Here is a 27,836-nt window from a genome sequence, read left to right as displayed (position 1 = left end):
TTGCAAAAAAAGATAATGTAAAAGCAGAAAATATTAATAAAAACTTAATTTTTTTGAGATTCTCCTCTGCTAGTTCTTTCCAAAGATCTTTTGGGTCTACAACAAAAGCAGTGCATAGGATCCTACATAAATTTCAAGGTGGAAAATGATGGATTTGGTAATCAGTTGTTCTGGTTGACCTTCAACAGTTAATTGACACACACATATATAAATATATATGAACATGTTATAAATGTATACATATTTATTATACAATCATATATAATAATTGATCTTTAATAATTAAATCTGAGCTTTATTTCCCTTTGTAAAATAGCTCATGAGCTTCTAATAATCCATTCTAACATATGCCATTTGTTAAGTAATGTAATAACTTGTACTGTTCTATACAAGATGTTTTTGTTAGGTTCTGTGAATACAAAGAGAAAAGTTTCTGTGAGACGTGCTCACTTACTTGGTACTTAAAACATATCCCATGTCCTCTATAAAACAAACTGTAATATAACGATACTTTTTGTAGTAGCAAAAGACTGCACATAAAGTAAATGCCTTTTAGGGAATGAGTAAACGTATGTAAGTGTATGTCTGAAACAGAATGTGAAGAACAGAGAAAGAAAAAAAGAAGAGAAGCTTTATATTTAGATTTATTATACAGATTTATATAATCTGATGCTAAGTGAAGGGAGCAGGATCTTCTAGGAGAAAAGACACACTGGCTATAGCAACTAGAAGAGAAAGAACTAAAATGGTCAGCCCTAAATGCTGTGCAATTATAATGGCAAGCTTGCCCCAGGAGAAGAGATGAAAAAATGTACTTTTCTCCCTTCTGTTCTCCTAGGAATAGGGGAACCACAATGCATGAATAGTGAAATTGGAGGGTTAGATTTCTTAAACTGTTTAGTGATGGGGAAGGCAGAGGAGGATTTATTTGGAAATAAAGTGATGTAAAAACAAAATATATCAGCATTAAAAAAAAAAAAATCTCCAAAACAGGTTTTTTAAAAAAGGTCAGAGATATAATCTAGGGACCATATGAATAGAATACAATTCATTTGAAAAGAAATCTGGGTTTTTGCTTTTTTGGAAAGTGGATTATAACTTCAACTTGACCAGAAGAGCAATGTGGCAGCCAGGAGGAAAGGCATTGCTCTTTTAGGCTGCATTAAGAATGTCATCCGGGAACTAGGAGGTGGAAGTTCAGACATCTGAGGTATTGTGTTCAAGTCTTAGGAAACTGTCGAGAGCAGGACCACATGCATGAGGAAAGCCATGAACATGCCCCGTTGGGACAAGTAGAAATCCCAGTGGATCGAGAGAGCTCGGCCCAGAACCAAACAAACAGCTGAGTTAAAAAGACATTCACCAGGACAAGTCCTTGAGCTCAGTTTCCTCACCTATAAATGAGAACAATAGCAACGTTCTCCCAAGGTGGTCAAGGTAAGGATCAAATGAGAACATAAACTGTTAACGAAGCTCAACGTCTAGCACAAAATTAAGAGCTATATATAAATGCGTGCCATTTTCAGCTACTAGGAGCATAGTACCTGAAGTGTACTGAAGGATTCCAGGGAGTTTAGCCTGAAGTTAAGACTTGGAGAGGCGTGTGCGTTTGCCGTCTTGGAGAAACTTTGGGGAAGAAGCTTTAGATTTGGTTGGGGCCGGGGGGGGGGGGGGGGGGGGAAACACCATAAGCAATGGCACTGTACTTATTGATGCAGTTGTGGATTGGTCTAACACGTCACGGAAAGCACATTTATAAAGAGACAAATTTAACTGATGTGGGAGACGCCATTCAGAGCTATCCAAAAGTGGAATGTTCTGCCTTGAGAACGGGTGAATCTAAATGTCTAAATGCAGCCAAAAAATCTCGTTTAGACTTTTTCTATTTTTTTGCATCTTTTTGTTCCTTTTAATTGAAAGGAGCTAGTAAAGTGGCTCAGTTTGAAACAACACTTCTTAACAAGTCTTGTCTGGAGGTGGAATAGGCTGCCTTTCAAAGGAGTAACTTCCCAGATAAGCCCATATCCAATGATGACTTCTGGATACTGATCGTAAAACATGCCTTCTGTCTCTTGGTAGAAATGAGGTAGACTAGGGGTTTCAAAAGAGGTCTGCTTTGACAGTCATTGTGGTTTTTTTCCTCTGCTTGACTATGCTTGTTTCAAGTCAGGATCCTAGAAGTATCTTTGCCATGAGAACTCCAAGGTCCACAGGGTCACAAAGAGTACTATGTGCCCCAAGAAACGCAAAAGTGCATATACAACCAGAATAGATCATTTTAAACCATTAAAAAACGAGATTAAGATTATTGTTAGAAATTTGGCAGGGAGTCCCCAGGGCCCTGAGAAGCCCCCTTGTTTGCTTTTAACTTTTTGGCTAGTTGTAAAATCTGTCTCGTGGAATTCTTTTTTAATGCGTTGGGAAATGCTTTAAATAGGTATTTGAATGTATTTTTTATTGGTTTGTTTGAATGCTTAGGCGCTGTGATCCTTTGCATCAGAAATGGAGGACAATAGTGAAGTGTAATGATATATAAAAAAAAGAAACGAACACTAATAGGATGTTCAAAGGGAAACGACTGGATAGTTGTAGCTTCCCTAATGCTGGAGAAATCTCAGTGGATCCTCTGGGGCTACTTGTGGGCAGGATTCCTCATCAACTCTAGCTCTTGTAAACTTTCCCATATTTATTTCTAAGTTTTTAAATCCCCAAATACCAAACTCCTCCACAGGGTTCTGTGCAGGCATTCTGGCACCTTGGTCATTGGTCACAGGGCGGGTGAAAAGGGAATGGAGGCAAAGCAGGAAGCCGCTCTGGGCCCCTAGCTCCCATGGCTTAGGGCAGGCCTCAGTTGTGGCCGGGAGAATGCCGTCCTAGGAAAGTGGCGGTATTCTCCAAGACTCCTGCACTCACTTCCTCCTCGTTGGGCTTCTTCCCCTGTGCTGGGCAGGGCAAAGCCCCCTCGCTTGCAGTCTACCCTTCTTCCTACAGACCCACCTTTTCTTGCGTCAGACCCAGACGCACAGGACGTTGGAGTCAGACGAACATGCGTAGCTGGCTTTGCTGGTCCATGGAACATAAATGTCGGCGTGTCTGGCTGTTAGCTTTGTATTTATTTCATGTGCTTACTTTTTTAAAGTGTTAGCTGGTACACAGTGTGGAACTTGCTGATAGCAACTCACTTAACTTTTAAAATTCAAACGAGATTGAAGTAAATTCTTTCCCTGTGACCAGGACAAACTGGCAATTAAGAGACCAGCCTCTCGGTGCTGTGGTAGAATTGAAAAGAACTGTACATTTCACAGGGAGCATAGACAAGTAGAACACTTTTCTCTTTATTCACAAGTGCTGTTTCTAACTTTTGTTTTTCCTTCAAGACTTTGGAAGTGTTGATGATGCAGTGTGACTATGAAGTAAATGGCCAGAGCTCCCAGGTAATTGGGCTAAAACACTGTTTTAGCATGTAAAGGGATCTGGGAAGCCATGTCCAGCCTCCTCCTCCTGCTGCAGTTGTCAATGGAGGCAGAGGCCGTTTTGGGGCCCAGATGCTTCTCTTCTGCACCGTGCTGCCTCTGTTAACTAATGCAGGTCCGATCTGTGATTGTTGTGTTCACTTCCAGGTGGGATGGCTTATCAGAACACTTTTGGGGGTGGGGGTCTGGAAATGATGCCGTACAAGGAGTGGTTGACTGAGGGGATGTGGAGCAGACTTATTCTGAGGAGCTCATGGGTAGTGGAGGAGGCAGATCTGTGATTCAGCGTAGTGTTTCCATCAGTTAGCTGTCCAGTGATGGGATACTCTACTCAGGTGCACGGTCTCAGCAGCCATCTTTCTTTGTTCCTGAGTCATTGGCTTGAGTCATTCTTATTTTATTCTAGATTTGTCACAAGTTGGATTTCACTGGTTCTGAATTGCTAGGGTCCTTTCTTCTCTAGCAGTAGTCTTTTTTTTTGGGGGGGGGGGTTAAGTGACTTACCCAGGGTCACACAGCCAGGAAGTGAGTCTCTGAGGTCACATTTGAACTCTGGTCCTCCTGACTCCAGGGCTAGTGCTCTAACCACTGCTCCACCTAACTGCCCCTTTACTAGTAATCTTTTTGAAGATTTTTATTATACTATTACCATGATTCTTTGATACTCTATATACTAAAGATCGTCATGTTTTATAATAAGACATTCTGAACAAGAAACTGGCTGCATGTGAATCCAGACCAGTCTTTTCTTGACCCAGTTTTGTGCTTTGGCCACTGGAAAATAGGAAGATCTTTGGAAGAAACTGGGCCTTCTGGCCTGGAGAAGAGACAACTTGAGGAACATCTCCTTCAAAGAGAGATTTAAAGCTGTATTTCAGGAGGAAGTAGCCTTGTTCTGCAGGAGACGTAATTGGGAGCAAAGGGTAGAAGGGGAAGGTGCCAGGAAAGGCTTCCCAACAAGGAGACTTGTGGACTGGCCATCTCATTAGCTCCCCGCATGTCCCACCCCATGGCTCTGCCTGCCCTGGCTGTGGCCAGTGATGACCACCTGCCTCTCCCTGCATTCTCCACTCCTGGATATTGCTGTGCACCCTCTCCCCCACCAACCACACCCAGGCTTCTAGTTTCCCATAAGCACCACCTCCCTGCAAGATGGTTGCACCCTTGACCTCACTCACTCATGGTCACCAATCTGACTGTGATCCTTGGTCATTGTGGCTGTGCTGGTCTGTTTCCCTTTTCCATGTGACCCCCATACATAAATGCTACACATTGTTAATCTTAAGTGTTCATTAGCAGATGACAGCCTGAGCACTGGGACCTCAGTATGAAGTGCAGCTTCTGCTTGGCGTAATCCCCAGTTCTATGAGGCGTCTCCACCTTCTCCAACAGAGTCCAGGTTAGTCTGGCTTGGCCTGGGCATCAAAATGTCTTACTGATGCTTTAAACAGTTTTTTTACACATAGTATTTACATACTTGCTCTCCCATCCCTTTTTCTTCAATCCCTATCGAAACTACCCTCAGGACACAGGTCGGACCCTATCACCTTCCCCTTCAGAGGGTCCGTTCCCTGGAGAATCCAGTGTAGAGTCCCAGATCTACCACTTCCTGTGACTTGGAATGAATCCGGAGGACTGTCAGCCCTGGCACAGGGGGCGGGAGCTGCCTGACAGAGGTTCACCCGGTGCTCGCCAGCTGGCTGGTGCTCCCCTCAGCGGCAGCAGAGCAGTGGCTGCTGTGGGTGTGGGCGCGAGGTGAGGGCAGCACAGAGTTCACAGGCCATTTCCTCCTCCTCTCCAGGGCTGCTTTTTTTGTGTCTCTCTCATGCCCAGCCGAGGGCCTGACACACAATGGCTGTCATCAGTGTGTGCTGGGTAACTGGCTGACCTCATACCTCTGTGCAGAGGGAGTCCGTGGTCCCCTCTGCCAGTTGGAGGCGATTTTGGAACCCAAGTCTTTTTAGGGTGGCCTTGGCTAGCCTGTCATCCTTGGCTCTGGAAGCCAGCCAAGGCAAAGACCTTGAGAAGATTTAATAGTTGACTATTTTCCAAAGATATGGGCTCATTCTCTACAGTTTTTTTATGGAATGGTGAATTTGGATTCAGAAAAGTTTTATCTCAGTGAGCTGGCACTACTGACATGACCAAGGTGGAAAACCTTGCCTGTGAAATGGATGGGCTGACCTTTCACCTCTGAGAAAGGGGGTATTTTCCATCAGGAGTCCAGCATGCACCGGGACCACTGGGCCCTTGTCAGGCTTCTGCCCTAGACTAGGAGAGGGGATCCCTGGTTTTCGTCTACAGCTTTTACTTGTCTGACTCCTTTGCATTCAGGTCCACCTGGTGAAGAAGAGGCAGCTTCCCCAATAGCTCGGCCTCAGAGCTGCCAGCCTGAATGCTGGCTACATCTCCAAGGAAGTACCCCTTTCCCAGAGTTTACGCTGTTCTGCTTCTTTCTAACTGAAAACCAATCCAAATGTTCAGAATCTTTCAAAAATGATTATTCATTCTTTTTTCCTACCTATGAAAACTTTGAGTTGCATCTTTGCCTTTTCTTCAGGGAGATGAGTGATAGTGACTTCCGCTTCCTTCTGCAACCCGAGCCACCAGAGGAGAGGCTCTTGGTCCGGCCCAGCAGAACCCAGAGCTTCTGCCAGTTTCACTTCTCAGGGTCCATAATTGAAGTCTCTCCTGTTATTCCAGCCGGCTAATAACGGTGCTTTCCTAGCAAGCTGCGAGTGTGGAGGCAGAAGGGGATCCAGAAGGGAGAGCATCTGTTGGAGCTGAAGGCGTGCTCCTCGTAAATGGCAAAGGGAGGCTCCGGGACTAAGCTGAGAACTGGACTCTCCTTCCTGTGCCAGACTCGGAGATGGAGAATGTGGAGGGAGGCTTTCCATTTCGTTTGTACAAGAAGCAGGCGGGAGTGCGGCTCTGATGAGCAATGAGGCGGAACGAGCCTTTTGGCTCTCAGGTGAGTTCTGCTGCTCCGTCAGCGGCCAGCCTGGTCTGGGCATTTTCTGGGCCCTCTTCCCCATCCATCAGTCCTGCATGACATTAAGGAAGCTTAAAGTCCTCCAGGGGAGAAGGTCATGTTAATGAAGCTGATTTAAGCACAAGCCGCAGCAAGGACTCTCCCACCAGTTGGAGTCAGGCTGCTGTGAGGTCTTTGAATCCCTGCTGGCCAAGAAAGCGAGACCCCTGCTCTGACTTCCCTTATCTTTGTAGCCAAGTTCACAGCATCTGTGGAAGCAGGACTTAGAAGTCTCTGGGCATCACGTCCTCATCCTTAAAATGGGGTAAAAATAAAAAAACTCTGCCAAGTTACTGGAAGAAGAGGAAGGGGCTTTATTAACTAAGAAGCGAAAATTTCTGTTATGAAAAGCTCAGTAATTTTTTAGTGTTGAGAGCCATGAGTCCTGTTGGATGGCTAACACTGCTGCCTGAACCAGATTAAATGCAATTAATAAAATATAAAAATGTAAATGTTACTTTGCTGTTTATTAGGTCACCATGGGGGCGCCTTTGATCCCTGCCTTGGGCTCGCTATCCTTGTGACTCGGATGTCACTTGGACTTCCTCAGCCTCAGTTTCCTTGTGTCTGTTTATGAGCAAAAAAAAAAAAAAAGATCCTTTGTAAACTCAGTGTTATCTAAGATTATAGATATTATCTAATATTTAGGCTGTTCAAAAAAATGAAAAGAAACATTTTAGCTAAGTGGGAAAATTTTATTCAATAAATATAATCTGGCAAATTTCTAAAAAAAACATTTACTGACAGCTGTACAGTAAAGCAAGTTGCATTAATTGACAATGTACAGAAAATATTAAAAAGGATTTCATTACATAACCACAGTGTCTGAGGTCCAACATTTGAACTACATATTGCTACCATGTCCAGCTGCTAATGCCCCTTAAAAGCAAACATTCATCATTATGATTAAACAACGTGTCATTAAGATATCATTTTTGTAGGAATATCCTTCACGTTTTTCCAAAATACCATATTTTGCTAAAGGCTTTTTCTTGTGAAAATAGAGGATTGCCTCATTTCAGGATGTAAATGAAATATGCATAAATGGGACTAAAAAAATTAAACATGGTTCAAATCTCTTTGGTGTCTGTTTAATGGATGCCTTATTCTTGACGTCGATCCTCCCTCACTTTCTCCCTGGGTGCTCCAATGCTTACTAACAAGAATCATAAGCTAGGGGAAAAAGCAACTCCAGCTGAAATTGGAACTTATTGTTATCTTGTCCATCTCCAACTTAAGGAACTTTCCCTAATAATGATTTCTAAAAAGAAAAAAATAAATAGTTGTTTAGCAAAACTCCAAACACCCTGATGCCATCATTAATCATACTGAACAGTATGTGTAGAATTTTAAACTGCATCTCCCATCTCTGCAAAGAGGGAGGAACTTGGAAAATTCTTTTGATCTGTGGCACTGTTTCTCGGTGACTATGACTATATCTCTCCCTACTCCTTACAGACTGGTCCAATCCATCATGAGCCCCAGTGTGTTTATGACAGAGCAAATGGTCACTGTAGCAGTGGCAAGTCAGTGAACTTGAGATGATGATGTACTCTGGTGGGCTCCCAAGGCTTGGGGATTTGTGGGATGACCCTAATGCAGTCAGCTGTAGGAGTGAGAGAGCCCGAGAGAGGCTGATCAATTTGAGGGCATATTCAGTCTTAATATCTTCATTTCCAAAAGAACTTTTGGGAGACTATCTGCTTTTTGGGGGCCCAAATTTCATTTCCCGCCTTGCCTCCATTAAAGACTTGAGGCAATATTCTGCATCTAAAAGCAATTGCTAGGAATCTTTCACAAGCAAACTGACTTGTTTATTAGCTGGGCAGACATGCAGGCCATTATTTAAACAAGCTAATTCTAAGGAAAAAATATGAAGTTGAAGATGGATACTATGTATTTTATTTTGTTGGCAGAAACAATTGGGTTAATTATCTGTAGTAGCGTATTTCCAAAAAAGAGTACACAAAGCAGTAAGAGTTTTAGTGGGAATAATTCCATAAATTATCTTGGTCACGTTAATTTCTGTGATACAAATTTCAGCACTAGAAAACAGTTTTTTCCCTAAAGGTAAGTCATTTCATGCTCAGTAGACTATATCATACTATAATAGCCTAAATTTTAAAACTTTTATTCTCAACTTAATCTAGCTTTAGTATGTAGGTAGGCTTTTTAAAAACACATGGACCAACAGTAACAATGATGACAGAAAGAGCTTAGGTGTTATCTTACAAAGTAATAGTCCACCTGGTTGATATCAAGATTTGTTTCAATTCAAAAAGTGAATCCACAAAATTCTCTTTTTTTTCATTTTGACTGAACATCAAATCAACTCCAGGCTATCACTGCAGAGAGCCCTGAGGAGGGTTCACATTCTGATGGCTTATGGTCCAGCTACAGAGGCACAGATTGCTCTTGCCTCTGGGGGCACTTTTCACTCCAAGGCAGATGCAGTAAATCTCACATGTCCTTTTGTTATATTAGACTTTACTGGATAAAAAAGCAAACAATTTTGTAAGTATGCGTGTGTCACCCCTTTCTGGAAGTTCAGGTGCTCAAAACTTCTGTTTGCAAAATATCTGACCTTCCTTACGACCCCTATTTTCAGAGTAATATTCCTCTTCTAAAAGAGGTCTGGCTGCTACACCTGGAGATTTGATAGGAAAATTTTTAAAAGTTAAGAAGGTAAAATTCAGAAAGAATGCAATGATATGCTCATTACTGAAAGACAAAAGTGTTCCATTAATCAGGAACTTTTACTAGGAGCTAGAGGTTAAGTTCTTGTTTGTACTCCCAACCTCCAAATCTCTCTAGCTTCCCATAAATGAAATTATTTATTTGGCCAAATATAGGAAAAGAATGCAAATTTTTGAAGTTAGATTTTTTTTGTTCGCTCTCATTACTGTGCTAATACAGTCAGATGTTACATGTTTAAGGTTGGGTTTTTTCCCCTAATCTTCATAATGAACACTTTCACATCTTGAAAGTATGAATTCACTTCAAAGAAATTAACTCTAACCAAAAGCAATCAAATTACAACCATGAACATTTGGACGAAAAATTACTTTTAAGGAATGAAGCTGAGCAAATTAACCAGTCACAAATAACCAATTAATTTTTCATCTTAATCCTTGATCCAGAAAATGTAACATTCTCATCAGGCAACAGAGTTCCTTTCATGTCTATTGCAATGTCTCAGGTTAATACTACTTCATCAGTGGGGGGGGGGGGGGGGGGGAGCGGTTTGTGGTGGGGAAACAAAGCCAAGACCAAATGTTTATTTAAAAAGAAACAATGGCTGGATTTTGTTTCTCCACGTAGCTTGTCAAGTCTGATGGCCTGATGGCAGTACAGGTAGAGCCAAGAAAGTGACTCTGGTTAAAAAAAAAGAAAAAAATTCCCAAAGGAATTGAAGAGACGAGCATGACCCCCAAGACCAGCATGGCGCTACAGGGCTTATCTGGCGATGGCAGAGCCCAGCCACACTCAGGATTTAGATGACTTTGAATCTGTGTCATGAAAAAGTACCTAAAAGTATTTATAATACTGTCCAAGCTTATTTCTGTTCTTTTATTTCATACATCTGTATTTACAACATTGTCACAAAAATGATCAAGTCTTTAAATTAATGAAGGGCAGAAAAAAGGCTTAAGTTTTTAAAATACAGCAAGACCAAATTGAAATACATTGAAATACTAAAACATGCAAAAAACCCATCAAAGACAAAGAAATAATGCCTATGCTTAATGAAATGGCACTTTTCTTCATATTCTGTCACAAAAGCTCCCTAGTAAAGGGTAAAAATGAAATGAAAAAAATAAAGGTTGATTTTTGTTTTAATTAGAACAAGAATTTTCTACCTCTCTGGTCTCATAGTTTGTGAACTTTCATAGTCTGAAGTTTCTGTTGCTACCAGATTATAAGAGGTTGTGTGGGTTCATATGTACTGTGGGCACAGAGGCAGACAAATCATTATTGGTTTTCTTTCCTTAAAAACCCTGTCCCATGAACTTTACAAAAATCAATAAAGTAATAACATGGGTCATGGGGAGTTCTGAGAAAGGGGAACCTTACTCAAATGTGGCTAAAACTTCAGCCACAAGAAGCTTCAATAGAATAAAAAATATAGAATAAAAAAATAGAGTTTTTAAGGCAAACTTTTCAGCACAATTTACAGAAGCAGCTTTAAATGGCGATGGGCCCTAGCTAATGATTTATTTAATATTTTAACATGTAAACAGACGCTCTCTCCCTTTTCTACCCTGTTAGCTAAACTATGCCCTCAGCAACAACTGAAATGCCATTTGGTTCTTAGGATTCCAATTAACCTGTGAGGCAGCAACCTAAACTAGGATAGGGTTTAGCTTGTTTGGGAGGAGAACTAGGAAAAACCGTAAATTAAGGAATTTGCTTCTCTACAAGATTTTTTTCTCTTCTCTTGAACTTGAGTAAGGTGTGCCCTTATTCCATTGGTTTCAGGAAGAAGTTTGGCTGAACTAACTAACGGTCACTAACCGAAGAATCCCACTGCACTTTCGGGAAAAGACTGAAATGGCTGCCCACAAGTGCTACTGTTCCATTAACAAGCAGATGAGTCCATTGTGGAGAGGGTCAGGATGCTCCTGTCGTTGGTACAGAAGGGGTCCGATGGGCTCCATGATCTACAGTAACAATAAGAGACAAGTTTGGCTGACTGGGGAAGCTCAGTTTTGAGAGAGAGAGAGAAAATTAAAGCCTAAGTTTACATTGCTAGCAAATTGAATTTTGGCTCGTTCATTCTGTTTTCATTCTGCCCCGTGAGGGCAAGCTGGACATGGGATCATGAAGGAGTTCAGAGAAGGGGACCCCAGCTGGAACAAGCCAGAGGGGCCAAGGTGGTCCTCCCCCTATTTTAGGCTGCTTGCCTCGCCAAGCATCCCAGGACAAAGGGCAACTCAGATGGGATTCTTGCGCACACTGAAGTTCATACAGCTCTAAAAAACAGCTATTTGCTTCCTTTTCATCAATAGGATCTGGCCCAAGGTTGGAAGATGGAGTATATGTGGTTATTAGCAGATACACAATTTAAACTATTTGCTAAAAACACCTAGGCCACCAACTTCTGTTTTCCTTTTAAAACACCTAAGGCAATGGAGACAGAGTGACTTGGTAGATGGAGGGCCAAGCTTGGAGTCAGAAAGACCTGGGTTCCACTCCTGCCTCTGAGACACATCCCATTCTTTGGGACACACTGACACAAAAGTGGGCAGAAAATTTCCCAGGCTCAGATAAAGGGCTCTGAAGTCCCCTCCGAGATGAGGATGCCCATGGAAATGAAAGCTATTTCTTCCTGTATGTAGAATAGCATTTAGCTCTCACTACAGGTGAGGATCAAAATATTTTTATCATTTTTGTCTTGTTTACATCCGTCCTTTATGAAAGCCTGAAAAACAGACAGACAGGACACATTCTCTGACATGATACAAAGACAAACACCGACACAGTCTGATCAGTCCCTTGTCGTGGCATTCCGCATCCGTCCTAGTGAAAGGGACCCCATCATCTCCACGGCACCAAACACAGCTCGAGGACACGTTCCCTGGATGACCAGAGATTGAGCCAAGTGCCAAGAGAATAGTGGTGGTGAAACTTCAGTCTGATCCATGATGGATTTGGAAAATTAAAGTACTTCCTTGTACCAGCACGCTTCCCTGTTCTACTGAATACATTCCACTTATAAAACAAACATTTCTCCTCCTCCCCCCAATCACCTCTTGACTGCCAAGTTCTACAAGAAGTAAAAATACTGAACAGAGGAATCAATCTGGAATGAGATAGAAAAGCCAAGCCTGTATTTTAGCTGTCATTGATTTACTCTAATTGTTCAAATTCAGCAGTTTGATTAAACTGAAGATTTAAGTATTCTGTAAACTGATCAATGGCAATCTCCACATAGCCCTTTGATTAGCACCAGAAAAGTTTTGCATATTGTTTTCCTTGACCTACTCAGCAAAATCCAGAGTCTCAACAGATTTCTTAAGGTTTTAACATTATTCAGCAAATTTTGGCTTCAGTATAGATATGGAAGGATAAGGAAAGGGGGATATGGCAGAAGTTAATTTACAAGTAACCTGAGAAACTAGACAAAATTAGTGATTAAGTATTCTGTCAAATATTTTAATTATCCAATAAATGTAGAACAAGACGCTCCACTGGGGGAAAAAAGAACCTGCAATAAGAGTCTAAGTGCCTTAGAGCAAAGGCAGGGGATGAGACCACCTTCTCTTAGGAGACTGTTCACAACCAAACCAACATTTCTCCTGAAGCTGTATCAATCACTTATCCAAATACAAAATGTATAAAGCAACATAAAAAAATAATTATTTAAAGATTCCTTTCTTTATATCCATGAAAAACTGCTTATGTGTTTGTTAGAAAGGATAACAAGAAAAGTGGAAAAATACACAATGCAAATATTAGAAATGTTCATTTCTGGCTCAATGTTCTTTCCAGATTTAAAAGTTTACTAAAAATATGTATTTTCATATTCTTTTTCTGAGGAGCCAAAACTGAGGGGAAAATGTCAATGAGGTTTAGAATGCTGGCTTGGAGATCCACATTGTAGGGCATGATGATGGAGTAAAATCCCACTGTGAATTCAATCCTTCACACCAGGGGCCAACATGGCACTATTAACTTTGGAGGAATTCTGAACCTATGAGAGCATGCAAGAGAAAGCCTCCTCATGTGTGCTGCACTGTTCCCATGAGTGTCTTGTGTGGGGCGGGAAATCACCATTTGCATTATTATATCCTAGTACTTAGATTATCAGTCCCATTTTATAAGCAGGCAAGACTATGGTGATTGGAAGCACAGACATTTAACCCAATAAGAGTTTTCCAAAGAGCTTTGTTCTGCGTTCCAGAGCAACATCTAAAAGGTCAAGTCAGAACTGATGAAAGTGTGTTAGGCAGAAGTTAATCAGATCTCATGAGGTGTAAATGATGTCACACCCATTGTCCTTAAAGACAGAAAATTCACCTGCACATTAAATTAATTTAGCGGTCTCAACAAAGCTGTTCCCTTCCATCTTGAGAGTCAGAAAGGTTGAAGGATTTATGACATCATTCACATAAAGAGAATCACAATGTACAAAAGGTTATTTCATTTCCCCCAATCAACAGATGTGACTGCGAGTAAAATGCATGAATTATTAAAAAAAAATTACCAAAAATGTTTTAATTCATTTCACTCAAATGTTTTTTAAAACGTGTCATTTTGCTGAATATTTCCCCACAAGTAAGCACTCTATAATTTAAGAAGTTTAGTGATGACCCAAGCACCTTGAGAGCTCTAATATAGATTTTCAAACTTAGCAAAATGAGTTAGAAGTGCTAAATTCAAAAAATAAATTTAAATGTTACATAATTTATGAAGGAAATGGGGATAGGGAAAAGAAATATTGCCTTTTGTTATTGTAAAAGAATAATTCAAGGTCCAGTCCCCAATAACACACCAAAAAAGATACATTAAAAATAGAAAAGTAAGGCTTTCTGATTTGACAAATAAAGATTATGATTTTGTCAAGCTAAAAAGCTGAAACCAGAAAACGAAAAGATTTACAGCTGATGTGAATGAAAAAGGAGACGTACAAATCAAGAGACTATTATATCTACACAAGATTCCATACACAATACAGTAGAAAAACCAAAAAAGAAAGTTCAGTACACAGAAGTCTTTCCAAAGTTATTCTCTCTTCCTTTTAGAGCAAAAGAGGGCCTCCTGGTGTCCACCAGCTCCCCCACCCCAGCCAGAGAGCCATCTTTCTAATCAATCAGTGAGTCTTATGGCACAGCCAGCACCAGCTGCTACAATGGGCCCAACCAGGGTGGTCACCGGAGAGCTAGCGCTGCAATGTCCCGGTTTATAGGAGACTCCTTTGCAGCAAAGGCTACCATGAGACATTTCACACCTGTTAACCTGGGCCGGGCTACAGCTCCCCATCACTCGGTCCAGCATCCGTCCAAAAGATGCACATGCTGCTTGCCCCTCTGAGAAACAGCATATGGAGTCCAAGCACTTGACCCCGGGATTTGTTTCAGTAAGCTGCAAGTTGAAATAGAAAGAAAAAAAAAAAGGTTAGCATGCTTTGATCTTGGTCATCAAACGGTTTCCCACATCAGAACCACCACAAGAGTACTTTAAAAAGGAAAAAGATAATTATTAAAAGATTTACATGAAGTCTGAGCATGTTGTTATGAATGAGATATGAAATAAAGTGACTGGGTGGTATATAATTTTGCCGAGCAATTTCTACAAACTGGCTACCCTAATACAAAGTGGTCATTTCCTGACTGCTGCTGCATTTCAGATGGAAGACGATTGGGATTCTGAACAAAATCCAGTTGAGAAAAGAGACTAAGCTTTACATGGTCATACACGATAATGCAGAGTTTGAACCATTTCAAAGAACAAAGAAATGCCTTACTGATAGAACTGTGGAATTAAGCCGAAGCTCATTTATAGAATTTTATTCAGTACCTAGAAAATAAATGTAAAAACACTATCTACAAAACTATTCTCAATCATCTGGGGAGAGTTTGGTCCAGTATGAAATGCCACCCGTGTTCTGGACAAGACTAATTTTATTTTTTATTAATCCCACATGATAAACTGAGTCAAAACTGGAGTTACCTGTTAAGAGCTAAACCAACAAGAGTTCTATTAAAAGAACATTGAAAACTTTTATTGGTTTATGGTAACATAGAGGGATACTTTCTACAGTCATCACTGAATTAGGCTCAGTAAGGGAATCCCAATTCTTGTTTCATAAAGATAATGGATGATCTTAAGGAGGTGCCATTCTCAGAAATAAAAAAAAAAAATTACAATTTTCTCCAATCAAAAGAAATGAGCTGTATAACCATAGATATATAGTATAATTACATAGACATACAATCTTTTTGATGAATCCTTTTTGATTAAAGGTTAGTTACAGAGAGGGAAAAAAGGGGAGTGACTATTAGAGGAAGGGAGGGAGAGGAGAAAACGGATTTTAAAATACTATGATGTTGCAAACGTCTTAAAAAGTTGGGATCTGCAGATGGTACCCATAGGAAAAGAATCAAAAAGTCTAAGAGTTAGTGCTGGAAATCTGTGGGCACAGCAATACATCAAGAGGAGTTCAAGTCCACTGGAGCCACTCAACACTCCTAATCTACAATCTTCCTCTCATGCCCCTGAACCTTGGGCCTGAGAAGGGACCTGTCAAGAGCTCCATCTCTGGTGCTTTGCTCTTTGCTGCTTTCCTTGCTGAGTCCAAGAACAGCGTCTATTACTCCTGGAAAACTCTCAAACCTGCTCCAGGCCTTTAGCTCTCTGTCCTGGGTCTGGAGATCTCGCGACAACAGCCATGGCCCCCTAACTATTAAGCTTTCTCCTCTGCCTCCAAATCTCTGTAATCCAGGTCTGATCCCAGATTAATCTTCCCAGAACAACCTTTTCCTAACAGCCCTTTCTCCTCAGATTTCTAAAGTCCGATGGGCGTCTTGGCACCAGTCTCCCCTGTACTGCCTTCCAGTTCTCTCTCTGGCCTCCATCCTTCCTTGGGCCATGACCAGCAACTTTAGCACTTGGGTAAAAGGCACAAAACAAACCCTTAGCCAACTTCTTAAGACAATCAGTTTGGGAATGGGGAAGGGGCTTGAGAAATCTCCTCCTCCCACCCATTAAGACTTCTGGGTGGAAGGACCTAGGTGGATTGGGGAGGACACAGGTCAACCAGTGGCTTCTTATTTTAACGAATTACTTTGTGCTAAGGGGGAGCTTAAGTTCACTGCTTTGCGTTTGCAGACTTGGCTCTGTGCACCCCGCCATGGCTCATCTGGGAAAGTTCTGGTCCCCCCTCTCCCTTCAATCTCTATCCCCCAATGCACCCCAAGGACCCAGTCTTGACCTCCTCTGAGACCATTTCCAACATCCCTGCCCTTTGTCTTTCTGCACGAGTCATGATGTTCCATCTAGAATGGGCTGCCATTGGCAGCCCTGAAAATTCAACCATGAAACAGCTTCTCGGCCTGGGAGGAAAAGCCCTGGCAGCCCACCCTCCCCGTCCTGGGGCTCCACGCCACCACTGTGCTCCTGCCCCATCCTGCCATCCTGAATCAGGGGAGACTTCTCAGCTCGGACCCAGGAGCCGGAAGCTTGCCACACCTGACTGGGCCAGATTTCACTAGAGGATGTTTTAAATTACCTCCCGAGTCAAACAAGAGCTGTGGGCACCAAGGCCACAGCTCAGAGAACCTGACCCTTTGGACTTCTTAGACCCTGCTCGTCGAGTGCTGTCCACACTCCCGCATCATTTAATTACTGTGCCCTTGATAATCACTGAGGCTGGGTGCGCCTTCCTGGAGGAGCCCAGGAGAAGCAGCCATCGCAGAGGGAGAGGCTGGCCTCCGGGGGTGAGGGGTGAGAGCACCTGCACCTAGCTTTCATAAAAGCCAAAGGAAGCGGCGTGAGCTGTGAAAAGTAGAAGGGATGCTGCAACCCTCTCCTAACACTAGGGGTCAGAGTGTGTATCATATATCTATAAATCTTTGCCTCGGGGGTCAGGGGCGATTTTGGGCACTCATGGCCAGCTCCTCATCTCAGGATGCCACCTCGCCAGCCGCCATAATAAAATGGGAAGGCAGAGCTACCCCCTCCCTGGCAGACAATGGACACTGCGGGGTTTGAGGCACACTCAGGGCCCTGACACACAAATTCACAAAATGCTCTGCCAGCTCGGGCTTCATGGAGGAGTCCGGAAGGAGTCCATGACTTTGTAAGCGGCTAACTACATAAACAACTAGGTGGGAACTCTGGGCTTGGGGGCCTGATTGTAAACTACATGGCTTTCACTGAGCCAGCCTCTCTGCAATGGCTGGCACGGTACAAATGGACAGCGAATATTAGTGCTTGGAATATAAACTGAAATGCACATTAAATACAAAACAAGTCTTCTGTAAAAACTATCAGAATTTTAGTTCTGATAGGAAATATCAGATAGGAAATAAAGATAAAATAAAACAACAGGTCCATTTTGTGTGATCTGACTTTGAAGGAGGCACCTTGAAGAAAAGGCACTAAGAGGAGGTCAGCTTATGCAAAGTATGATTGGGAAACTTGTCTTCAATTAACTTTACCACAGATCATTTCATTCTTTAACAAGGCTATCTTAAGAATCTATAATCTTTTAAAGATTAGTCATAACCACAATTACAAACAAGATTATTAAAATAAATAAGATTCCAAATTAGAAAAAGAAAATTATACTTGTAATTGGGCAGAACACAAATTTTCCCTTCCATAAGATGTTTCTGCTTATAATCAAATCAATGTTTTCCCAGAGTTCAATTGGGCTGAGTGAGGACTTAATTTGTTTTTGCTTATTCAAGGGGATAGATTTGGCATTCATTACATCACAGACCTTTTAAAGAGCCAAATTTTGTTTCTCCTTACATAGAATTAAAATTGCCTCGAAAAGTAAAGATTTAGATGAGAGCTTCTGACAGTACTGGTGATCAAAGAATTATCTGGTTCCATCCACAAACCTTCATTCATAAGAATTTACCTTATAAGCCATTTTGGGAAAAAAATGTTTTGGGCAGGCAATACCCTTTATGTAATTAAAATGTTAAAAATGTATTACAGCTACCATTCTAAAAGAAAAGAAAGACTTCAAAAAATATTAGAAATTACTCCACAAATGGTCTGCAACTAATAAGTGTCATCTCATGAATGGCAATAAATCCAAAGGACAGAAGAGCATTTACATGTCCTTAAATTTGAAGTCATTGTGGTTGGTGCAAACTGGTTTTCTTTAAACATTAATGAGAGGAAAATAAGGATATTACGAACAAAAGAAAAAACAAAATCCCCCCCCCCAAAATCCTAAATCAGAATGATGAATTCACAAGAATGAGATGATGTTATGAAAAGAAAAATGGAGTGTGAGTTTCAAGCAGACAGGTGGTGATGAGCGGATGAGTCCATGGCTGACTACACAGTGAGGTCTGGCGGAGGGAGGTACTACCTAGGGTGCGCAAGCTCTGCTCTGCTGCTACCTCCATCAGCTAGCAGCTGCCCACTGTCCTCCCCTCTGTGCTCGCTTTCAGCAAATTCATATGCTGAGCTGACTGAGCCCTTATCTTCTTCCATCTAGAAGGACAGAAAAGCAACAGGTCTGGTATTACAGAGAGCAACACTTTCACCGTCACCCAGGTCAATCAGCAGCAGACTGCTTAGAAACATCAGAGGAGTGGCAATGGTCATCACAGAATGGGGCACAGGGGCTTTCACAAAGGAGGACTGATGAGAACGCTTTTCTCAGTAGACAAATCACACACAATTAATGATTTACAACTACACACAAATGTTATAATACATACAGGAACCGAAAGAAAAAACACGAGTTTCTCTTACTGATTAAGTTTTCTTTATTAAAGAAGGGTTCTTAGCTAATCCAATGGTTATTTTCATATTTAACTCTTACCCTCCTTTGTCATAAAGAGGAATTTTTTTTCAGCCTAAATGAATTTTAAATTGACTGCACTTAATTTTTTAATGGGAGAAGAAAAAAAAGAATTCAATAGTGCCACCTATACCATTCATGACTACATTTGGTTCTATACTTCCAATTACTAAAACCCTTTATCTTAAAATAATTCACTTTTTAAAAGCAAAGTGAGCACTGAAAGTCTCCATTTGATGTCTTCTCTATCTGTACACAAATTGTTTCCTAGAAAAATACTTCATTATGAAAAATGTCAGTTATCTTTTTAAAAAAACTAACTCTTTAAGGGAATGGCCTTTTAAAGTAAAAAAGCAACAAACAATAACAACAAAACATATCATAACAAATTTGGACCTCATTATTCTATGCCTCTTGTAAGCGTGAGCAACACTAACAAAATGTTTGTGAAAACAACAAGTGTCTTGCATTAAAAAAGGGGGAGGGAATCAATCGGCTAAAATGCCCAGGTTCAAGATATATGCCTGTTGGGCAGTTGGGAAGCAAGAATCCTCAAGATGCATTCTGGGTTTCAGTAAAAATGGATATGGTCATATTATATTTAAAACTCTTTAAGAAACTACATAATTGAACAAGACTGATTCGGAAATGCTTTCTTGAACTTTAAAGATACATTCTAATACTGCGCTCTCAGAAAAATGACTACAATTATTCAATACCATAGTATACATTGTTTTAGAAACCAGGAGTGGTTTTTCCACTGCTCCCCTTCCAGCACATTTAAGGAGAGTTTCATAAAGTAAGCAGGTCATGTCTGTCTTCAAACTCCTGCCTGGAACTCTGGGAGGTACTCTTTTTACGGCATGGCTGATGGGTTTTGGCAAAGTGTCCTTTCTGCCCACCTTCAATGGTGGGGACCAAGAGACTGGCAGTACTAACATACAACTGACCACTGAAAAAGGTGGATGGGGGAAGCAATCAGAAAGGAGTATCGAGGAGAGGAGGAAGCCCACCCGCCCTAGCCTCTCTCCTCTCTGGACACCTAGGCAACTGCAGCTGGGCCCTACATACACATACAAATGTGCCTTCATTTAAGGAAACCTAACTTGGAAAAGTGATTGTATAAAACCAACAGGAATTCATGTTAAAAAAGGAACTTCTGATTTACTAAAATTTTTGCCATAGGCATCTTTTAAATACTAAGTAGGTAGTAAATATATATAAAATGAACCAATTTACAAAAAAGTCAAGGGACATAGTTTCAAACCACTAAACTTAAAGGAAAGACAAACGTTCAAGTACTTTTTTTTGTGTGTGTGACAGAATTCAACTTTGTTTATCATCAGTAATTTACCTTCATAATCATTAACTTATCTAAAAATTTTATCAATTGAGAAAGAAAAATTACTCAAGATATCCTTTTACTCTTGTTCAAATTCTAGAAATGCTTCCAAATTTTATATACAAAGTCACGCCAGACAGTCATTCTTTGCCCAAAGGATATCAAGGTTGATTTGATGAACTATGTGTAGCCAGGCTAGAGTTGTTTTTGTCTGAAATTTTTAAAAAAGGCAAACATTCAAAACAATGAAAATCCAATTCCACTGTGCTGAAAACTTAGAATCCCTAAATAGATAACTTTTTCTTCCAAATTATAAAAGTTTCAATTTTAAAGTATGCTAATCTCAAAAGTTTTATGCTTTTATCTTTCCACCACTTATTTCTACAGCATTGTATGTGTAAATATGAATGTGTGTATAAAACACTGGGAATGGGTTATCTGTAAAGATAAAAGTATGTATGACACATTAAAGACATAATGTTCAGTTCATAGATGCACTTACTCAACAGTGCAAGGACTGTCTTATGTCTCAGCAGCCACAAAAGGGACACACATGCATATGGATTTGCAACACAGATGGAGGCAAGAGAAAAAACCAAGCCAATTCCACGTCCAAAGAACTGCATTATGTTTGGGGAACAGTTTGTCTGTAAGGACTTCTTGCAGACTGTCACATGCAGAAGCACTGGGGACCTGAAAAGCACCATGAGCAGCCGCCTTTGGGTAGTGGGAGGGAATGAGGCTGAAGGGGCAGAGGGAGCAGGGTTGCCTGCCAGCCCCCAGTGCCCGCATGCACACTAGCTCATGCCTTCTCTCTGAGAGGCATGGGGACGGGGGGGCGTGCAGAGGGGCCGAGGCTGGGCTGCCTACTCTACCTAAGTCTGCTCAGCTGAGTCCTGGCCCTGGGCAATGGCTGTAGGGCGATGAATTCGTCACTGAAAGCAACTGGGCTGGCGTACATCTATAAGGGACAAAGAAGGGGGACAGACACGTCAGTAAGGAGTCAGGATCACCTCGGACAGACCCAGGACACACTTGATCAAGACACGCAGTCAGACGAGAGGAGGGCACATGGAATATACACAGGGCACATGTACACAACTCAGTGCAGCAGGCCTAACTCTGTAAAGGAGACCTGAGAGATTTATGTTTTCCGAGCTTCCAGTCTCAGAGTGAAGAAATCTCAGAATAAATGCTGACTTTTAATTTTCATCAATGGTTCTTGCTACTTTGCTTAAAGAACAAATTTGCTAACGTTCTGATTTGGGCTGGACTGTTTTATTTAATGCATTTTCTTCTTCTCTTGATGATTTTGAACTAGAAGTCATTCATGGGTATAGCAAAGAAGTAAAGTCCCATAAAGAACTGTCATTTCATTTCAGGGCTTTGTGAAAGAACAGAAAATCAGAATACAGTGTAACCCAAGAATGAAATGTTCAGTAGGCCTATCTAGAGTACACCAAACAAATATAGTCAGTTTGGTGTAAAAAGGATTCATTAAACTAGGTTACACACTAAAGAACCAATCTACTGAAGTAGATATCCGTCCTTGTTAATCAATGACTTGGGAATCCTATAGAAACGGGGCCAAAATTCTGTCCCACTTTCTCAAAAACATCATGACCAAGTAGAGATACTGACTTAATTCCAGTTAAATGCAGATAAGGTACTATATATTTTCTGAACCAATTCTTTAACATTTAATTAATTAATGTCACCAGTCTTAAATCACCATGTGACCCCTAAGAAAATACTTTCTGTGTGCTTTTCCTAATGAAAAACTTCTAGCTGTTGCAATAAGTAATTAAATCTAGTTGCAATTATGTGCTATAAATAATTTACTATTAGTTGAAGACCAAAACATTCCACTATATTTTTAGATTCTCCATAATATATATAGGAAAGGCTTGTAAACATTAATACATTGGAAAGATTTGTATAGTCAATTTGGATTATACAAATTTTTAAAAAAATTCCTATCTGGAAACATTTTATCAGCATTCCACTACAACACAGGGAAAACTAGACCTGACTGAAGTTTAAGCACCATTCTCTAGGGTTAATGAACCAACCCTATACACTAAAGAAATGCCTATAATAAAAACAAAAGGACTGTGTGAGAAGCTCAGTGCCTTTATGTATAAGGTACTTCTGTTTGCAATCTGAAAACTCCATATGTAGATGCAAGGTTTGGTTTCCTAGAAATATCTTCTGGTGGCAGATCTCTGGAAGTCAGTCTCAGCTTTGTGGGTATATAGTGGCTATTAAAAAGTTCTCCAGCTAGTTAGTAGTAATGTATATAAATATTTACCACCAGCACAACATGCACAATTGGAAGTGTTGGTTACCATTACTAAGCACATAGGACTGCACTCTCCTAAGACTAGTGCAAAACAATGTTCTATCAAAATGGGCAGTTTTCCAATTTTATGAATAAACCACACACAGAATCTAATTCCTGTATTACACACTATCAAACTTCTACTCCTGTAATGACTATCTATCAAAAATGATCGAGAATAAAGATTTCAATAAAAATACCACCAAGTAAAAATTATGCAGCCCAAAGATATGGCATGAGAAAAGTGTTAGGCACTCAAATTAATAACAATATTAAAATATGCATAGATTACAGAATTATCCGACAATTTTATTCTTAAGCTATAATTTACCATTAGCTGGAAAACTCCTAATGAATACAAATCATTTTAAATTATAAAAGAATATTATTGAATTTATTTATCAAGAAGCACCAAACTTACAAATACATTAAGAAATGTTTAAATTGAAACATTCAATAAATATGAAATTTTAAAAGCACATTTTAAAATATGTACATAGTGATAAATTAAAAGCAAGTGTTTCATATTGAAAAAGAAAAATCACATACATTTTGACAAAAATTACATGTAATATGGTCATTTTCCTACAAGGCTTCTAAGAGTTCATAGCCTCTTGAAATATGAAAGGGATTCCCTTGCAAACATGTTACCTGGGCCTTTTCAGTACTTGTGGGATGTAGTTGCCGATCAAACACTTTTTTCACAACATCAAGAAATAGGCAAGTAACCACTATAAGGATTATGGCAAACCAAGCAGAACCACTTGATAGAAGTTGAATGAATACAAAGTATATATCCAGAAATGGCCTGTGAAATTAAAAAATTTAAAAAAGTCTCCTTAAAGAATGCAATATTAAACATTTACAATAAACACAAATCAAAAAGAATGCTCCTTTGTGACTCGGTAGACCACCTCATTAAAGTAATCTGGATTTGAAATCAATACCATCTAACCAACTGAATGACACAAGATAACTTAGTTGTTAAGATGAAATCCAACTAAGTGGCTTTTCAATGAAACTGCCCAATGCTTTCATGGTCTTAATTTGAACTGTCACAATCCTAACTCTCACTGTGTAGGCCTTTCCTCCTGCTGATCCACAGAGGTTGCTAATATATTTATGCCCATTTAGTATAGTCCACCTGTTCGTAGCAGATGATCTTTATACATAAAAGCATCAAAAATTACTGGCAGATATTTCTAAGCAGTGACTGAGGTCAGTTTCCCCAATCTTTCAGGATGCCAAGGATGTAATCAAGTTCATGCTTTAGTCTAAAAAACAAGATACTGTTTTTTATATCAATATATAAACACTGATAAATAAGATACTAGTTTTGCAAAACTCTTGGTTGTTTTCTATTTTATTGAATAAACAACTGAGCTTTAGAAAAGTAATTAATCTATTGGTTACTTGAATTACATTATAATCCGCCTTATCCGAGGAGTTATCTGAATGAGAAATATCTACAAAAAGATGTTTGCAGGCACCATTCAGTAAGAAGGCAAGGAAGGAGATATGCACAAAATCACTGTAAAATCAAAAGGGCTGCAGCTCTTGGGACCCATCTGGAAGCCAGAGCTTAGATGGCACCTCCCTTCTAAGGTCTCAATTTTGCCGGTTATGTGAGTTCTAATCTAACATAGAAGTTTTGAGGTTTAGGTTGCCTGTTCCCTTAAAAGGTCAATCACTCCAGGATTGACATTCATTTGTTCTATACTAGAATTAGGAAGGAACAATTAATATGCCTCACATAAATAAATGGTCCTCTGTGCTACAAATGTTTCAGCTAGTGTATTGTAAAACAGGATCTATTTCATAACTTAGGATTTTATTCATAAGTTGAAACAGACTTTGTAGTCTATTCAATAGTTGAACTAAGTCCATAGACTATGAAGAGAATGGCATTTAAGTATATCACGAAGTGTTAAATATGTCATGTTTAATAGTCATGAGAGGTGATCCAGATACAATCACTCACCAGAAAATTCCTCCATAAAACAAAGAGAATGCAAAGTAAAATACAATGGACCCCCAGGTAACAACATGATTTATCCAAGTCCAGAAATGAGTCTCCAATGCCATCTAAAATAACAAAATATAACACAATGAGAAACACATTCACATAATTTTTTTTTTTCCAAATCAGATAAAGAAAATTAGTGAAAACTACCATTATAGTTGCTTGGAATTTAATATATTTTTATACATAATTTGAGACACATGACCAACCTTTCAGGTGATCATCTGCACAGAAAGTTTGACCTCAATAAATTTTTTTTTGGACTCTATATATATTTTACCATTAGCTCTATATATTATGATCTATTATTAATGTAAAAAAGACCTATATTTACAGCTTTTAGGAGGGGGATGTATCAAAATGTGAGAGAGTGAAAAAGAGGGAAGGAAGGACTTAGAGAAAAAAGGAGGAAGAGGAGGGAAGGAGAGAAGGAAGAGAAAGGAAAGAGGAAAAAAAGAAACAGAGGGAGAAAGAGGGAGGCAAGTCTTATACAATTGGCTTTAATTAATTAGCCTTCTCTAACACAAAGGGGAAGATGATGCTTCCTTGGTCAGATCTCCAGAGTGTATCTTCCCAAATCAGGTGCAGGCCTGGACATCTAAGTACAAAGCCTTCTTCCAAGACCCCCAATTGACTGATTTGTTGTCTCTGAGGGTCCCCTCCATCTGTGTTAATAAGAGACAGAAACTGGCTCCAGAACAGTGTTGGTTGTCAACAGGAAGCCACAACTTCACAAAACTTATGTGAAAACCAGATTTATTATAAGAGAAATAAACACACATGTGGAACCCAAAGAGTTCCCAATTCCTATACAAGTTTGCATACTTATGAAAGAAGAACAAAAGAAGGACAAAACTCCAATTTCTACTTAAGGTACAGGATGGGGAATGGTGTAGTAAATGTGGGAAAAGAACAAAACCTCTCTCAGAGGGGAGGAGCAAGGGGAGGTAAAAGCCTCCTTGGGGCCTGCCAGACCATGACAACAGATAGGATGGTCTGCTTAGACACTGGGATCCTAGCTGTACCTCACTGACTGACCAACAACTATCTTGATTCCCAAGGATACAAGGGAGCCTAGATAGTGACACAAACATCAGCTCGGGGCAGGGGACAACAGGGGACTTTGTCCTTGACACATTCAGGGGCTCCTGCATATTCTGGGTCCAGTGTTTCTAGAAAGTACAGTAACTAAAAAAAAACCCCCAACATTCTGGGACCTTAATATTCCTTTATATGGCCAGATGAGATAGCTACTAAGGAAAGAAGCAGGCTGCCACCCTTTGGGGTAAAGCCCCGGGGATTTAAGGTGACAACAGTATTGGTGACTTGATGCTGTTCTCTACAAAGAGCTCCTGGCTGCCAGTGCCCTGAGTTATCCACTGTCGGATACCCTGCTAGCTTACACAAAGCACTGGCACTTCATGGAAACTGACCCTCTGGGACCCTTCACCCCTCCTCGTCCTGCACTCTCCCAGATGTCTTCTGACTATGTCAGAGAAACAGACTGAGGAACTTGGAGAAGATCCTTGAGTAAGGGGAGCTTTTACCAAAAAAAAAAAAAAAAAATGTAGATTAAAAAGATTCACGGCCAAACACTTAGTACTAGGGGAGGGGGAAAAGAAAAATCTAAGGATCTTTTCTGAAGAAACTGGAAATACCAACATGCACTTGCACTACAAATACATATATAGTTCTACATATTTCTAGATGTAAGTTGCTTACCTTTACTGTGACTGTAATTACCATTACTGTGAAGACTAAGGTACCAAATGTCCAATTTCCAAACATCTAAATAGAGAGGATGAGTTATTGTGGTGTTACTAATCAAAAGAAGAGTATTATTAATTATCAACAAATTTCTCAAATATTTTAATAAATCTTCTATTCTCTTTTAAATTGTTTACATATGTTAGTTTATAAATTCAGGTCCAGATATAGCTATAGACGGTACCAATTCTTATCACTTTGATAAAATGGATTAAGGAGGGAAGTCAAAGGAAAATAAATGAGCTTATATTGTGTCTTTTATTTTATTTTACTGTTTAGAAGTTGTAGCATTTAAGTAATAAATAATGCATAGTAAGAAAATTTCATGGCTGCCTTTTAATTTGAAATGAGGTATATGATAAATTTCTTTTAATCTTTATAACTAACTCTAATTCCTTTTCATTATAAAGTAAAACATTTAAAACTACAACAGAAATACTAGAAATAAGAAAACTGTTATTTGGATTATTATTATTATTTTTTTACCTGGCCATTCCCAAGTAGAGATACATCTTTCCATATAAGAAAATAGCATCCAAAAAAGAAAATGAAGGCATGGCTGAAGCCGAGGACTGTCCAATAAAGAAATTTTTTAATGCTCAAGTGACTATTTTTACTTATGTCTCTGTAAAATGATAGAAGAAAAAGCAGTTTTAGAAATTATACTCCCTGTGTTGGCACATACTAGGTATTTTAATAAATACTTGCTCCTTTCTCTCCTTTCCCTCTCTCCTCTTTTTCCCCAAAACAAATCAAATTTATTTTCACTGGTAATGATTAAATGATTAGAGCTTCCCCCAAGCCTTCTTTTAATAGCTTTTTATTGACAGAACATATGCATACGTTTCAACACTGTCAACACTGACCCTTGCAATCACTTCTGATCCAACTTTTCCCTTCCTTCTCTCCACCCCCTCCTCTAGATGGCAAGCAATCTCATGCACGTTAAACATGTTAAAGTATATGTTAAATACAATATATGTGTGTACATATTTATACAGTTCTCTTATTGCACAAGAAAAATCAGATTTAGAAAGATAAAAATAACCTGGGAAGAAAAACTAAAATGCAAGCAGTTCACACTCATTTCCCATTGTTCTTTTGCTGGGTGTAGTTCTGTTCATCAATTGGAATTGAATTAGATCTTCTCATTGTTGAAGATATCCAAATCCATCAGAATTGATCCTCATATAGTATTGTTGTTGAAGTGTATAATGATCTCCTGGTTCTGCTCATTTCACTCAGCATCAGTCCGTGTTAAGTTTCTCCAGGCCTCTCTGTATTCATCCTGCTGGTCATTTCTTACCAAACAATAGTATTCCATAATATTTATGTACCATAATATACTCAGCCATTCTCCAACTGATGG

General features: G+C 39.8%; 1 protein-coding gene and 1 long non-coding RNA gene across 7 annotated transcripts in view; one reads left to right on the top strand and one right to left on the bottom strand.

The window, feature by feature from the left end:
- Positions 1-1,687: 1,687 nt before the first annotated feature.
- Positions 1,688-10,313, top strand: LOC141560328 (uncharacterized). Of its 2 annotated transcripts, none has more exons than XR_012487695.1 (2): positions 1,688-3,434; positions 4,773-10,313. It is a non-coding gene; the product is annotated as an uncharacterized LOC141560328 (long non-coding RNA). The 2 variants fall into 2 exon arrangements; XR_012487696.1 differs by having other exon boundaries at positions 4,770-10,313.
- Positions 7,179-27,836, bottom strand: part of ATP11B (ATPase phospholipid transporting 11B (putative)) — a 123,033-nt gene continuing 102,375 nt past the window's right edge. For 2 of the 5 annotated variants that reach the window (XM_074298285.1, XM_074298281.1), the window contains 5 exons: positions 26,954-27,092; positions 26,423-26,488; positions 24,659-24,762; positions 23,329-23,485; positions 7,179-14,589 (listed from right to left, as the gene is read on the bottom strand). In XM_074298285.1, coding sequence (XP_074154386.1) covers positions 14,314-14,589; positions 23,329-23,485; positions 24,659-24,762; positions 26,423-26,488; positions 26,954-27,092 — 742 coding nt within the window. In that variant the 3' untranslated portion in view covers positions 7,179-14,313. Of the gene's footprint in view, positions 14,590-18,556; positions 18,682-21,211; positions 21,298-23,328; positions 23,486-24,658; positions 24,763-26,422; positions 26,489-26,953; positions 27,093-27,836 lie in introns of all 5 variants that reach the window. The other 3 variants (XM_074298286.1, XM_074298283.1, XM_074298284.1) reach the window with 3 other exon arrangements.

This window comes from Sminthopsis crassicaudata, chromosome 3 (genome assembly GCF_048593235.1).
Source record: "Sminthopsis crassicaudata isolate SCR6 chromosome 3, ASM4859323v1, whole genome shotgun sequence".
Lineage (NCBI taxonomy): Eukaryota > Metazoa > Chordata > Mammalia > Dasyuromorphia > Dasyuridae > Sminthopsis > Sminthopsis crassicaudata.
Note: the sequence above shows the minus strand (reverse complement) of the source record. Positions and strands in the feature narration are given on the sequence as shown.